Here is a 14128-nt window from a genome sequence, read left to right as displayed (position 1 = left end):
TGAAAATTTCATTGGTAGCTTTCAAGTACTTTTCCAGTTTTGAAAGGTGAATTTATTTCTATAAAAAGATGCAAAAAAGGGGGGGGGGTTAAGAAAAGCCCCAAAAGATCCTCGGGGTAGTGAGGATAATAAGGTTATCAGTGGATTATGACTCTCACTGCTGAAAGGGGGCTCCCATCATTGAAAACACAGATCCAGATCTATAGTATAGCACCTACTTGAAGAGAAAGTAAGCCAAAGGGCTTAGGTCTAGTGCCCAGATCCACCAGTGACTAGCTGCAAAAGCTTTGGGAGAAAAGGCATCTCTGAAATTCTGTTTCCTCCAAGGTAAGATGGAGATGAGAAGCTCTAATGAGATCATGTATACAGATCGGGTATAGAAATTATACCTGATAGATAAAACTTGTTATTACAAATACCATAACTTTTCTTCATGTCTAAGGAAAATGATTGTTCCTCTCCTCCTCTTCTCGAAGACTTAACACACAAAGCACTTTACACGTCTTAAAGCACAACTATTATTGAGTATTTCCCTTCTTCCTCTTTTTTCATCTCATTTGTCCCCCTTTTCTGGGAAGGTGCTAAGGGAGAGGGATTTGGGCTTGCTAGCTGAAAGATTCTGAGCACGGGCTTTTTGAACCAAGTGAAAAGAGATAAAGAGAATCAGTTTAGAGAATAGATAGCTAAATGGTGATAAGTCAGTCTCTGCTCTACCAAATCCAAAAGAATTCTTTCAACCTCCATGCCCAATCAAGAACCTCTATGCATTACTGCCATGGCTCTCTGTTCATTCTGCCAGTGTGGACAAGGCTCAGTTTGGATGAGAACAATGCTATAGAGTCTTCCTGGTTCCTTCCAGGGTGAATCTTTTGGAAAATGGATTATTTGGATTTCAAAAGGTTACAAAAATGCCAACAAAATCCATAACTTAGAGAACACTGAAACTTCCAGTTGTTTTCTTCTCAGAAACTATTCAATTTATGGCCTTGTTTTCTCTAAAGTTCCATAAATTACTCCCCAAATAAGATATTTATTTTTAAATATCAACACAAAAGAGGCGATTTATGTGACATAAATTCCTCAAGCAATCAGAAAATAATTCCCATTTTTATCTATATAAGTTGTTTTCAACAAGCGGTACTCCACTTGTGTTCATCGATTTCCCAGCATCCCTCTGTACAGCATTAAGAAGTACATTTTACAGTAGGAGAAAAGGGAAGGACAAGAGCAGAAAAAGGCCAGCGATTGTCAGAGCTGGGAGGAGGCACAGCAGGCATCATTAAGGCATCCTCTTCTCGGGTCCTAATGGGCACTAATGGGCGCAGAAACATCTTCAGCTTTGGAACACGAGACTGAGTAGACTGCAGAGTAAAAACAGGCAACATTTTAAATAAGATCATGCCTGGCACTTTGCAAACCTTAAAGAGCTACAGAATTCTGTTAGCAGTTGTTGCTGTTGCGTTGCTTGTGGCCTATTTGTCCAGAATTTTCCCTAGAGTATCCAAGAAGCTGTAATTCCTAGAGTTTCCTGTTGGATAAATTTAGTGATGAAAATCAAAAGGCTTAAGAGTCTGACCTATTGACATTTCTAAAACCAAGGGAAATCAAGGCAGGGTAAGAGCTTACCAAATGCCCAAAGGCAGAATTTGATCCGAAAGAATATAACACAACTCCACCTGTCAGTTTTCCTGGAGGTGCTTCCCCTAGATGAGAAAAGTGAGTAGGTGCAGAAATTCCTCCACAGCAGCAGGCATCCATCCGGCTTTGGAAGTTCTGCCCCAGGCATCCAGACCCGGGTCTCCAACCCCAGGCCCAGCGTTTTCTCTCCAGCTCGGGCAGGGCCCATTACTCAGGTGCAGGTAGTCACAGGTGCAGGAAATCTGTGACATAACACACAATTCAACTCAACAAACATTTATGGAACACCTACTGTATGCTAGGCACAGTGCTAGGCACCGGGATACAAAGAATAGTCCCCCTTCTCATGGAAATCACACTGAGATCAAAGACAGACAGAAGCCGATGTCACACTGGATCACTTGGGGCATATTTGTAAGGAGTGAGTGTGGGGGGGCCAAAATAATCCATCTTCCTCCCTTCTGGAATTGAAAGAATGTGGCCCTTTCGTGCCCATATTGATCCACGGTTTGACTCCCTCCACCGGCTCTTCCGCTGAACACTGGAGGGAGGTCCTCAGCTCTTGTCCAAACTTTAGCTATCTGTTATCATCTCTTACCATTCCTTCTTTAGCAGGATTTGTCAGCTTCCGCCCAGCCAAACTGTTTACTGCCCCGCCCCCCCCCCCCCAAATCTTGGGCCGTTCTTTCTTGGCCCACCTCTTCTAGACACCGTTCCTTCTCTCAGGCCATTCGTTATTCAACCTGATCTCTGCTGCTCTTCAGGAGGGAGCTCAAAGCTCTCTTCCTCTAACAAACTCTCTCAGACAGTACCCTGAGATGGTGCCTCTATCCAATAACTCCTTAGCCCATGTGTATTCCATCTGTCCTAAACGTTTACTGAGGATTTCTGGGCAATTGCTCCCAATCAGTTTGGCTCAAGAAAAATTCCAATCTGAAGTCTCAGAAAATCAATCCTGAAGTCCCGAAGAACACAGAAAAATGATTTCTCTGTGTCCCTCCTCAGGACCACATATCATAGGAACACAGAGGTTTAGAGCTAGAACGGATGTTAGTTCAAATAGCAAGATCGTTTTAAATGTGACGAAACTGGGGCACAGAGAGCCTCAGGCCTTGTCCAAGATCACTAAGGTAGAGCATGGCAGAGGTGGAATTTGAACCCAAGTCTACGGACCTTCTGAAGTTCATTATGCTTTCTCCTTCATCATGTTCTATGTTTAAAACAGCTAGGTGGTGCGGGGAAGAGAGTGCTGGAAGAAGAATCTGGAATAGAACTCTAGAAGTCAGGAAGATCTATATTCAAATCTACCCTCCAACACTTATTAGGTATGTGATCCTAGGCGAGTCACCTTGGTCTGCCTCAGTTTCCTCATCTGTAAGATGGGGATCAACATAATTCCCAGGGTGGTTGTGATGAGAAAATACAGTTTTGTGACGTGCTTTGCAAATCTTAAAGCACTTTATAAATGTTAGCCATCATTATTCTCATATGCCACCTAGCCAAATGATTTTGAACTCAATGTCTCTGTTTTATTCAAGTGAAGATGATGATCATTGACATTTGTGAATGAAATGATGGCATAGGGAACCCTGTGACAGAGACCATGATAAGATCAGAGTCAAAGTCGATGCATCGAGTCAGTCATCCACCAGACATTTATATTGAGCACTTACTTTGTACCATGTGCATGGCGCTAAGCCCTAAGGATATTGAGAAAGGCAAAAATAGGCCTCAGTTTCATCATCTGTAAAATGAGTTTGCTAGATGATCGGACATCCCTTCCAGTTCTCAATCTGTGTTCCGAATGAACATTTGTGGTTTTTCCTCTTTTCCTGTTCTTCTTTGTGTATAGAGAAATGAGCCTATTTATTGGGGAGGTTTAAAGAGAAAAACTTCATTGAATAATATATCCCATAGCCCTTTGCAAGTGTGGTGCTGTACATGTAGGAGGTTAATAAATGTCCACTGACAAATTAAATGAGGAGCCTACATACCTGCTGTAGTCAAAAGAAAGTTGAATGCGCAGTCAGAGGATGTGTATTATTTTACGATCAACTCTGCTGCTGAGTACCTGGCTGAAGGGGGCCAAATTACTTCCTAATCTCCCTGGGTTTAAGCTTCATACTCCAGAAAATGGGACCCATGAGTTGTACTGGGTGCTCTCTAAGATTCCTTCCAGTTCCAAATAAAGGGTCCCCCTGAGGAGTAATAGCCACACTCTCAATGCAGCACTTAAAAGAAGAAACGGAAGCATCTTCAAGTTCCAGAAAGCTGAGTACCTTCCTGTAGGTGCTTTCACAAGCACAGTTCCTACTCCCTGGGCTTGGCACCAGCCTTTACCCTTCTGTGCCTTCTCATTATGAGCAGTAACTGCTGTTTGGGGGTAAAATGTTATTGCCAGAGTACATTTCTGCCACTCTAAAGAGTTAGCAAAGAGTTTATGTGTACAGAATCTCAATTCGGAACCCAAAAGGCAGATGAGGCAGAGAGGAGTCCCATTTCATTGGCCAAGGGAAGCTCACTGACTTGCCTACTGTGGCCCAAGTCCCTCAACCTCTTCCACTCAACTGTGCTAGTTTGCTTGCTGGTCATAACACTTAGGCAGTTCTGGTCAAGTTCACTGGACCACGGAGCAGATACTCAATAAGGTGCCAGTCGTGAGATAATGCCTTGTTTGTGATCACTTCTGGCCATCACTATGGAGAGTTACTTTATTCAGTTCTCCAAAGCCGGCTCCTCGCCACGTTATTTCAGTGACAGTCCCTTGCTACTGGAGTCCCAATAACAAGACAGAACCTTGAAAATTATATGAACCAGGGAAAGGCTGGACAGAAAGGTTTGATAAGCAGGGCCATGAGGGCACATTTAAAATATCACAAGAAAATGACTCCTCGCCACATCTGTCAATGAAACACATAGGACTGAACTTTAATATCGCAAGAAAAAATTGTTCTTTCATGTTTTGAGCCACCCACGTTTGAAATGTGAACCCAGAAAGGAAATGTCTGCCCAGACTGGATTCAGCTCATTCCACTCACATTCCAAAAGTCTTTTTAAACAAAAGCATACCACAGGATACAGCATAAAACGGATTTGAGTCAGGAGACCTGGATTCAGATCCTGACTCTACTACTTTCCATAGTCATACAACGTCAGGCAGGTCATCTGACCTCTGGGCTTATTTTCCTCCTCCCTAAAACTTGGATAACAATTCCTATCCTAATTTACAGGGCCACTGTAGGGATCGTCAGCAGTGATAGTGGACTAAGCTTGGAATTACGAAGACTTGAGTTCAAAATCCACCTCGAACACTTACCGGCTCTGTGAAAATTAACCTCTGATCCTCGATTTCTTTATATGTTATGCTGAGATAACAAGCAGCACTTACTTCACAGAGGATTAAATGAAGTGCAAAACTTAAAAATGCTATATGTGAGCTATGATTATTATGACAGACACAAAACTGGAGAATACTAGGGGAAAAAATGTAAAGTCTGGTGGTTAGTATTAGATACTCTGGATGGTAACCAAACAAAAAAGCAACTAACCCGCCCCCCCTCAAGATGGCTCATCTTCCCATTCAATTAAGAATAACATATGTTTTTTTTTAAATTTTAAACCCTTAACTTCTGTGTATTGACTTATAGGTGGAAGAGTGGCAAGGGTGGGCAATGGGGGTCAAGTGACTTGCCCAGGGTCACACAGCTGGGAAGTGTCTGAGGCCGGATTTGAACCTAGGACCTCCTGTCTCTAGGCCTGGCTCTCCATCCACTGAGCTACCCAGCTGCCCCAAGAATAACGTATGAAAGTGACTTTGAACATTTATAAATAGAGCAGTCTCATCGAAAGCCCTTTGCAGTGACTATCTGGGCTCAAATTGAGATGGCTCTCTCTCCACCTGTCCACTTTCCTCACTCCTTAATGCAGAATGAGAGCAGGCTTTTTTAGGACTAGCTCTGAAAGTCCTAAGCTAATCAACAGGACCTGTGATTAAAAGCAGGATGTAGAAAGACAAAATCTCAGTACTCATCTGCATCCTGAATCTGTCCAAAAAAACGTGGAAAATAGCTTTCCATCTTGGGGGCCAAAGGATGACAGGGCTACTTCCCATCTCCCCGGCATAATGGTTTCTGGTGAACTGCAGTCTACAATTACACTGTTTCTGATTCAAGACACAATCAAAGTAGAGGACTACTGATTTCATATACATTTAAGATATAAAAGAAGTGAAAACTGTCAGCGGCCCTTATTTATCCATCTTCCAAAGGAGAAGTCTACAAACTTCTAGGAAGGGTTATAGATTTTTTTCTTTCATGTTCAGCTCAGTTGCCTTTTCAGCTGCTCTAGAGGAAATATTGTAGGTGGGTGGAGAGACCCCCTTGTCTGGGTTACTAGAATAATAAGAAAAACTAACCTTTCCATAAAGCTTTAAGGTTCAAAAAGCATTTCATATACTGGGCCTTGTCTCCCTTGATCCTCACAGTAACCAAGTAAAGTGGATAATATTTTTTAACTCCTCACCTTCCATCTTAGAATCAATACTGTGTATGGCTCCAAGGCAGAGGAGCGGTAAGGGCTAGGCAATGGGGGGTTAAGTGACTTGCCCAGGGTCACACAGGAAGTGTCTGAGGTCAGATTTGAACCCAGGACCTCCCATTTCTGAGCCTGACTCTCAACCTACTGAGCCATTCAGCTGCTCCCCTTAAAGTCGATATAATTGTTCTCCTCATTTTAAAGAGGAAAAATTTGTTGCCAGGAGAAGACTTAAGAATACTTGGTTGCAGAGCCAGCAAATGTTTGAGGCAGGATTTGAATACAAATCCTTCTGATTCCAAGTCCAGGACTACCACACCGTGCTGCCTCTCCAATGTCTACTGGGGCTCCGCTTGAACTACACAAAATGCTTACTCACTGCCTTCTGTGGAATTAGCCCATTTGGAGAATGAGCCTCAAATGAGGTAGAGACAGCTAAAAACATACATGAGCGTATCAAAACCAGGGATTTGAACTGCCTCCGAGTCCTGACGTTGCCCAAAATTGGCTGAGGATTTGAGGAGTCAGATACCATCAGGAGTTAAACTAAGCCGGCAATGATAACAGCCAAACAGCTAGCATGCAGTATAGCGTGCTTGAGCTCTGTGTGTGTTTCTCACATAGCCACTATTATCCGAGGTGACATGTAAGCTCAAAAATTAATTCCAGTGCCTGAGAAAGCAGACACCAGAGTTAAAGAGGAAGCCAGATGCGGAAAATCCAGGCACTTCTCAGGATACCCTCACTTCCTTCCTAATGAGCAGACCGGGACGTAAACTATCAGAGTGGCATGTTCTTAGAAACTACCAATCAGAAAAGGTCAGAGTCTGCTGGTGGTGCTGATATTGGGGGCTGAGATTAAAATGTAAGTCCTCACAGAGAGAATCAATAGAGTTCAGGAACAACTAGTGAAGTAATACACTGGAAAGTCCCTTCAGGAAGGACTCTGAGGAGGAGCAGGCCTCCACTACTGACCCTTTCTCCTACAGAGAGAGCAAAGTAAGGATTTCACGGGAACGTTTTGGAACGTTTTAAAGGAGCGATGGATTTCATTGCCCGTATCTTCCTAGGGAGAGTAAAGCTGCAAATGAATAGGTATCTCACCTTAGGCACACATCACTCATCCCACTTCGCCTGAAAGCCTTCTTATTCATCCCTCATCACTTACCAACATCCTTCCCATCTTCCGAGGCTCATCTCCCATTTTACATTGTCCGTGAAGCCTTCCCTCATCTTCCTACATAGAGAGGATGGTGCCTTTGAGCTCGGTTAGTTCTGATTTTCTGTGCTGCTCATCTGCCTTCTGCTTCTTTGGAGGATTATTTCAGAAGCATTTTATCTTTCCCAATTAGACCATAGCAGGCCTCATACCGCAGGACTTAGCACACAGTCTTGCTGCTGAGGACAGAGCAATGGCTGATAGAACTCTGCTACATTTCACTGCTTCACCCTGTCCTAGATTAGAATGGCCCAAGGAACACACCATCCAGCTGTGGTCCAGATTCCCAAGACATGAGGGATACCTAGCAGAGAGATAATGTCTTGGGGGAAAAGTAACAACTGGAATGCTTCGCCCTCTCTGTTCTGATATTTAGTCAAACCAATGTGCAGTGAGTTGGCCTAAGACCAATACAACTAAAAGTCCTCCTGCTCCTTCTCCTGCTCCAGGCAGATACTTGTTCATGTTGGACATTCTGAATATTTCAATCAGCTCCCCATCCTGGCCTCTACTCTAAAATGACTTGTCCAAAGAAAGAGATGGATATTTGGTTTACATGAGCAAACTCCACTTTTCTGATTGTGTCTACTTCCCTATGCTCGGAAGATGCCTTCCTGCTATGGAAGACATAGGATCTAGATATCACCTTCCAGGTCTCAAGGGACACTAGGTACCCTGTGACCAAGATCTCCACTTGCTTTTTTTAATGTTTACCACAGGGACACAGTGCTGGGTGTGGGACACAGGACCATTGCTTTTGGAATCCAAGGATCTAGGTTCTGCTTCCCGTGAGACCTTAGTCAAGTCCTATTCTGAAAGAGGAAGGCATTAGGCCGATAGATCCCGAAGGTCTCTTAGAGTTGTATATCCCATTAAAGGCAATAAAGTTGTCTCATTCTCACACATCCATGGAAACAATATGACAACAGAGCCAATGTCTACAATCAGAGTGAAGGAGTTATGAGTGTCACTGGTGTGCAGTCATTTCTGATTAAGTTGGAATTAAACAAGTTAGCTAGAGCCTTGAATTGAGTGATGTTTTCCCTCCATATGTACTGTAAATAAAATTCATGGTGCACTCCGACAGAGAACCTCAGACTGTACTTTCTGTTTGTGAACGGAAAGACATCCTTTCCATTGGAGAGAACCCCATGCATCATCTCTGCGGAGCTCCCTCAGCACATCCATAATCCGCAAAGCCATTTAATGGCATTCTGGGCAGTCCCTGGTAAAAGGCCTAGAGTTTACTATTTACTTCCTAATAAATAAAGTTAATTACACTCATATGATTCACGACTGAAGATATAAAGCAAAGCAGCTACAGCTACAAATGGGAATACTCATTTTTCATCTGGGTGGCAAAACTAGTCTTGAAAAAGCTCAAGCCAAATCCCTGTGTTCACATCACTTTCATTTAAATGATAAGAGCAGGAAGTAGTTTTGAAGGAAATGAATAAGGCAATCCCAAGGCAAATGAACTTTGAGGAGAGGGCATGCCATATTATTGTTGCACTTTAGAAAGCTCACCAACCTCACCATTACTTTAATAGACTGGGCGACTGAAGCCGTGCATCTGCCTTCCTATCACTGGGGCTTTTGTGAAAGTGTAATTATTTACTTGCCAAACAATCCTAGTGACAGATTGGACCAAAGTATATAAGCTGTCTACACCAGCAGATTTTTATCCTAAGGTAAAAATAAACAGAAACATCTGTAATGTAATCACGTACAAAGCTACATTTATTAACAAATGCATTTTCTAATAAAACACCATCTGCAAGCAACCCTCCACTTCCACTTGATATAAATAGGTCTTTTACTGTTTTCAGATGCAGTTTCCAGAAAATTATTCCAAGCCCAACTGCAAAACACATCAGTCTTTGTTGCTGTCTGGAATGGTAATAAATACGGTAACATCAAGTTTTAAAATAGTCCAACACACGATTGGTTCAAAGAAAATACTCTAATTGAAAAGTTTGACCTTCATAATAAAATAGGCTAAAACTCAATCATTCTTATTGCCAATGTGAAAATGGTAAGCAGCTATGGAATGTCCCGGAAATAGCAAACACCTGTAAACTGCCCTCCATCCTCATCATCTTTGGGATCTTGTGACTTAGGTCCCGGTTTATCTATCTATATTCCTTCCAATTGACTTTGCTGAAGAGAGATTCAGAACCAAGAATTCCACGCTATGGATACTCTCACCAGACTTGGGCATCTTCGAGCAAGGAAAAAAAAAACTGAAGTGTTTCATCGATAAATGCTCCTGCACAGACCCCCAAAAGAAGACTACATTTTACCATGGAACTGGGGACTGCTAGACTAACCAGGCCCAACGCTTGGAACTCTTGGCGCCGGGACCTAGTACTGAATTTAAGTGCTATTGAAAAATGCATCAAGATTTAATGGGGTGAATTTTCAGAGTCTTGGTTAGAGTTTTAGTCACATAAATTCCATTAGGCACAAGGCTGCGTAACACTCCACCCTGTCTATATTTATGCTCACACTTCCACCTATCTGATTTTGAGCTCTTCCTTTGGCCACCTTATGTCTCATTTCCTTTCCTTTTCTTGACAGACAGCGTGGATTCACGTTATTCTCTACAACTTAGAAAACCCCTCCATTTCAGAGCACTAAGCTCTCTTTGTCTCCACTCTTCTTTCTTCCCTTACCCCTTGCTTTCTTGATTTTGTCTCTCACTGATCTCTTAAGCCTTTATTCCACATGAGCCATTTTCCACAAGAGGATGTACTAGAGATAATATCTATTCCTCAGCCATGGGCCTTTTTTTCTTACAGATTTTACCTCATAGCCATACTCCTCTCCTTGGCTAACCATCATGAAAGTTGACTTGCCCGAAGCATCGCTTTAAAAACAGACCTCACATTGGTAGCAATTTAGTTCCTCACAATGATAGCCTCAAGCCAAAATAGGAAGGAATTTTCAAATCTAGGTCAGGTCTAGTGTCATTAAGGTTTTATTTATTTTGGTTGCTTTTTGAAAAGCTATTAAAAAGAGACTCAATTCAATACTACTGTTGAAATGGGCCTAGGACCAAAGATCTATTTTGGTTTCTTGGTTCTCCAGGAGAGCCCTTTGGTTGGAAAGCCATTTCCTGACTGGTCCCGAATGGCTGTCATGAATACAAGAAGTTGGAGAAGACTACTACCAAAGGAAAGGAAAGGGAGAGAACGAGGACAAGAGGTGAATTTACATCCCTTCAGAGTCATTCCTATAAAAGAAAAGTTGGAGGACTGAAAGCCCAAAACATATTGCACATTATCCATTGAAATTTATCTACAAACATACAAAAGTTTATAGAATACCATACTGATTACTTAAATTTACAAATTATGGGGGAGAAAGTTAAAGTTGAATTTATTTTTAAAAAAAAATCATTTGACCTTATGATACAGACAATACAAACAAGTATCTATGGAAAACTATTACAAAAAGTATAAAGTCTTCAAAAAGGAAAATATATTAAAAACAAACATTCAGAATATAAAATCGACAGCCCAATCCTCCCTCCTTGTGGGTCTATCCTCTGAAATCATCATTCTCTTCTGGGCAGGACTCAAAAAAGAGAAGAAATGTAGAACCAGAGAAATCTTTAAGGTGTTCGTCAGCTTGGCTATAAGTTGAAATGATCCTTAGAGATCAACCAAGCTTAGCACTTCCCTGACGGGGAAACTGAGGACCTGAGAGTTGTCCGAAGACACTATGCTAGATAGTGGTAGAGCAGAGATAACAGCCTTGTTCAAAGCTATGTGCGCTCTATCGAACTGCCTGTAAAACCCCAGGAATTTTGGAAATGATAGCAATTTCAACACCCCGTATGTGATTCTTATTCAGGAAAAAAAAATTAACGGTGAAGTCATCGCTGATGGATCCGGTTGCTTCCAATGAAACACCTAGAGCTGGCAAATCAGAGAAGTGTTCAAGGCAGTCATTCACATGGTGTGATGGGAGAAGCACTACTTACCACTCTGCCAGAAAATATGACCTCTCCACCCCACCACCAGGTACCACAAGGCCTGAAGTCCCACCATTAGCTAGTCATTTCTTTAGGCTAAGTATTGACTTCTCCAGGTTTGTCTTTTAACATGCAACTCTTCCCAGAGGAAGTCCCTAGCATTTCAGCTTCAATTCATTTATGTGCTCATTTTCTTTACTGTTAGGAGAAGCCAGCATGCCTTGAGAGGACAAGGCTATCTTAATAAGCACCACCAGTTTGGCTAGAAAGAACCTGGCAAGCATTGAGGAAATAAAGGATTCTTAAAATATGCCTTCACGTGCTGGCTCCAGTAATTCATTCTTTCACACGATGCCATCTTTCTGTTTATGCTACGTTCTTATCTAGTGAAAGCCTGTTGACAGTTAGAACTAACTTGTGACCTTTCTTCCTTTAATGTATAAAGTAAGATCACTAATCTGCGCTGTACTTAAAAATACTAAAATTGCATTTCTTGGTGGGCGGGGAGTTGATAATTCAGACTTTTCATCCTTTTGGACTGGCATTCCCTCCTGTGATTCCAAAATCATGAGATTTTACTACATTGGGTGACTACTGATCGATCAGTCAAGGAAAGTAGAGCTCGGGACAGTGGATAGAAGAAGGCTGGCCTTGGAGTCAGGAAGTCCTGAGTTCAAGTTCACCTCTTCCACACACCAGCTACGTGAGCCCGGACAAGTCCCTGAAGCTCTCAGTGTCCCTGACAATTCGCTAAGATTCTATATTACAGACTTGTTGATCTGCATCGGTGGAGGGAGTTTCCGCAGCAGAAGCTCCCTAGGCATATGAAATCACATGCCCAGACCAAAAAAAAAAATCTATCATGAAGTTTAACCCTTTCACTAAAGAAGTTTAACCCCTCCCCTAAAGAGAAAGGGTTAAACTCAAAAGTCGAAGCTTCTTGTGTATCTTTTGCTCAACGAGTTAAATGAAAACTGACTGTAAATACAGTCAACTAAAAAAAATGCAGAATTGTAAAACATTACTTACTTCACTTGGCTGAGGGATGGTGAGCTTTGGGAGTTTAGTCTTTGAAGTGGTTGCACTAGGTTTTCCTTCCAGCAATGTCCCAAATGTTTGACTTGAAAATCCACTCTCAATTTCTAGCAGCGGCTTCAGTGCAGGGGAGAAGTCTGGGAGCTGCTCCTGACCATCCATAGGCCTCACATAAGCAGTAGGCTTCTGCTGAACCAAATTTGTTTTGCAGTAAAGGCCTTGTGGAAAATTTTGGACTGAAAGACTACTGGCTGAAGACAGTAAAGATGTGGAAGAGAGTGGAGAAATAGGCCCACTTGCTAAAAATTCAAAATCTATTGGGGACAAGCAAGGAATGCTTTCCTTATAAGAATGCTCTCCACCACTGACCTTGGAATGACTAAGTCTTCTTGAATTCGAGGATGATGTTGACGTGCTTGCGTCCTCCATTCCTCCATTTTTGTGTTGGTCACTTTGACAAGTGAACAAGTCTTCATATCTGCCTTGAGGCTGATCATGAGGATTGCTTTGTTTCATCCGATTTGGCTGACCAGTAGACTGGTTTGCCTGGGTAAAGGTGGAGCAATGGCCAGTTCGTGGCCAATCAGCTCTTGGTTTTCTGACATTCTGGTGACTTGAACTCGAAGTCACTGAAGACGGAGGAGGCACTGATGTCGCTGACTGGCTACTGCCCTGATGAGGTGCAATCATTCGGTTTCTTTGATCAGGAAAAAAGCTTGATTCATTTTTTTCAGTGGGAGTCTGGGGTATAGAATTCTTGGGAATTCCCACTAGTTGGCATTGATTGGAATGATTGGTTAATAAGTCCTTCATTTCATCATAGTTTCCCAGTGTGTTCTGGACTCGGCTGGCAAGTGCATCACCTTTGTTTGTCTAAAGTAACAAAAAGATGGGGGTGAGAAAGGAGAGAAAGAATCAATAGGTTTGTGCTTAATAATCTTAATGATTCAAACAGATGCCCCCAAACGACTAGCAAAATTAGGGTACGTACAACTTCAAAGTTTTCACACGTAAGAAAAGAGACAAGTATTCAAAATGGCCTCCTCAAATCAATGGGCAGGATTAACATTCGTGTATTTCAAGCGATTTACTTGAGAGCAGATTTTAGATTATGCCACTTTGGGGATTTTTATGTGAAAATCATTTTGTTTTATGTTGATGGGCATGAAGAGAGTTGTGACATTTGCCATCTGAACCAAAACAATACATAACTGACCAACCAATCAAGTGAATGGCAATGGAATGTTTTACTTATGTATATTCTTAACTTATGTGTGTGTGTGTGTGTGTGTGTGTGTGTGTGTGTGTTGTGTATATACCTTCCCAATCTACACTGTCATGTCAAATGCTCTGTCCACCAAAAAAACAAAGTGGCACTTCTACTGTCCTGGAGTAGATGAGGATGTATGGTTTTAAAAATATCATCTACTAGTAAAAAGTTAAGAGTCAACTAAAAAGTAAGGAGGAATCCAACATTTTTTAAAAGTACATGAACCACAAAGATGAACAGGCCCAGCCTTTGGTTTCTAGGGTTTTCAGAATGTCAATTCACATTCCCTTGCTCTGAAATGGCAGTCATTTTTCAGCAGACAATGCCTCAAACAACACTGCATCTTTCCAAGGTCTTATAGCAAAATGTCATCAACCTCATAGATTGTTGTCTAGGAAAGCAAAGGCAAAGATAATGTTTTTAAAAGTCCTTCTGCTTTGGATTCTTAATGAAG

The 14128-nt window shown here is 42.0% G+C and overlaps 1 protein-coding gene across 1 annotated transcript in view; it reads right to left on the bottom strand.

Annotated features, from left to right (window-relative positions):
* AFF2 (AF4/FMR2 family member 2) overlaps nucleotides 1-14128 on the bottom strand; it is a 365980-nt gene that overhangs the window by 284587 nt on the left and 67265 nt on the right. Inside the window, exon 3 of the mRNA XM_044682529.1 lies at nucleotides 12399-13277. Coding sequence (XP_044538464.1) covers nucleotides 12399-13277 — 879 coding nt within the window. The remainder of the gene's footprint in view (nucleotides 1-12398; nucleotides 13278-14128) is intronic.

This window comes from Gracilinanus agilis, chromosome X (genome assembly GCF_016433145.1).
Source record: "Gracilinanus agilis isolate LMUSP501 chromosome X, AgileGrace, whole genome shotgun sequence".
Classification (NCBI taxonomy): domain Eukaryota; kingdom Metazoa; phylum Chordata; class Mammalia; order Didelphimorphia; family Didelphidae; genus Gracilinanus; species Gracilinanus agilis.
This window is presented reverse-complemented; position numbering and strand designations above follow the sequence as displayed.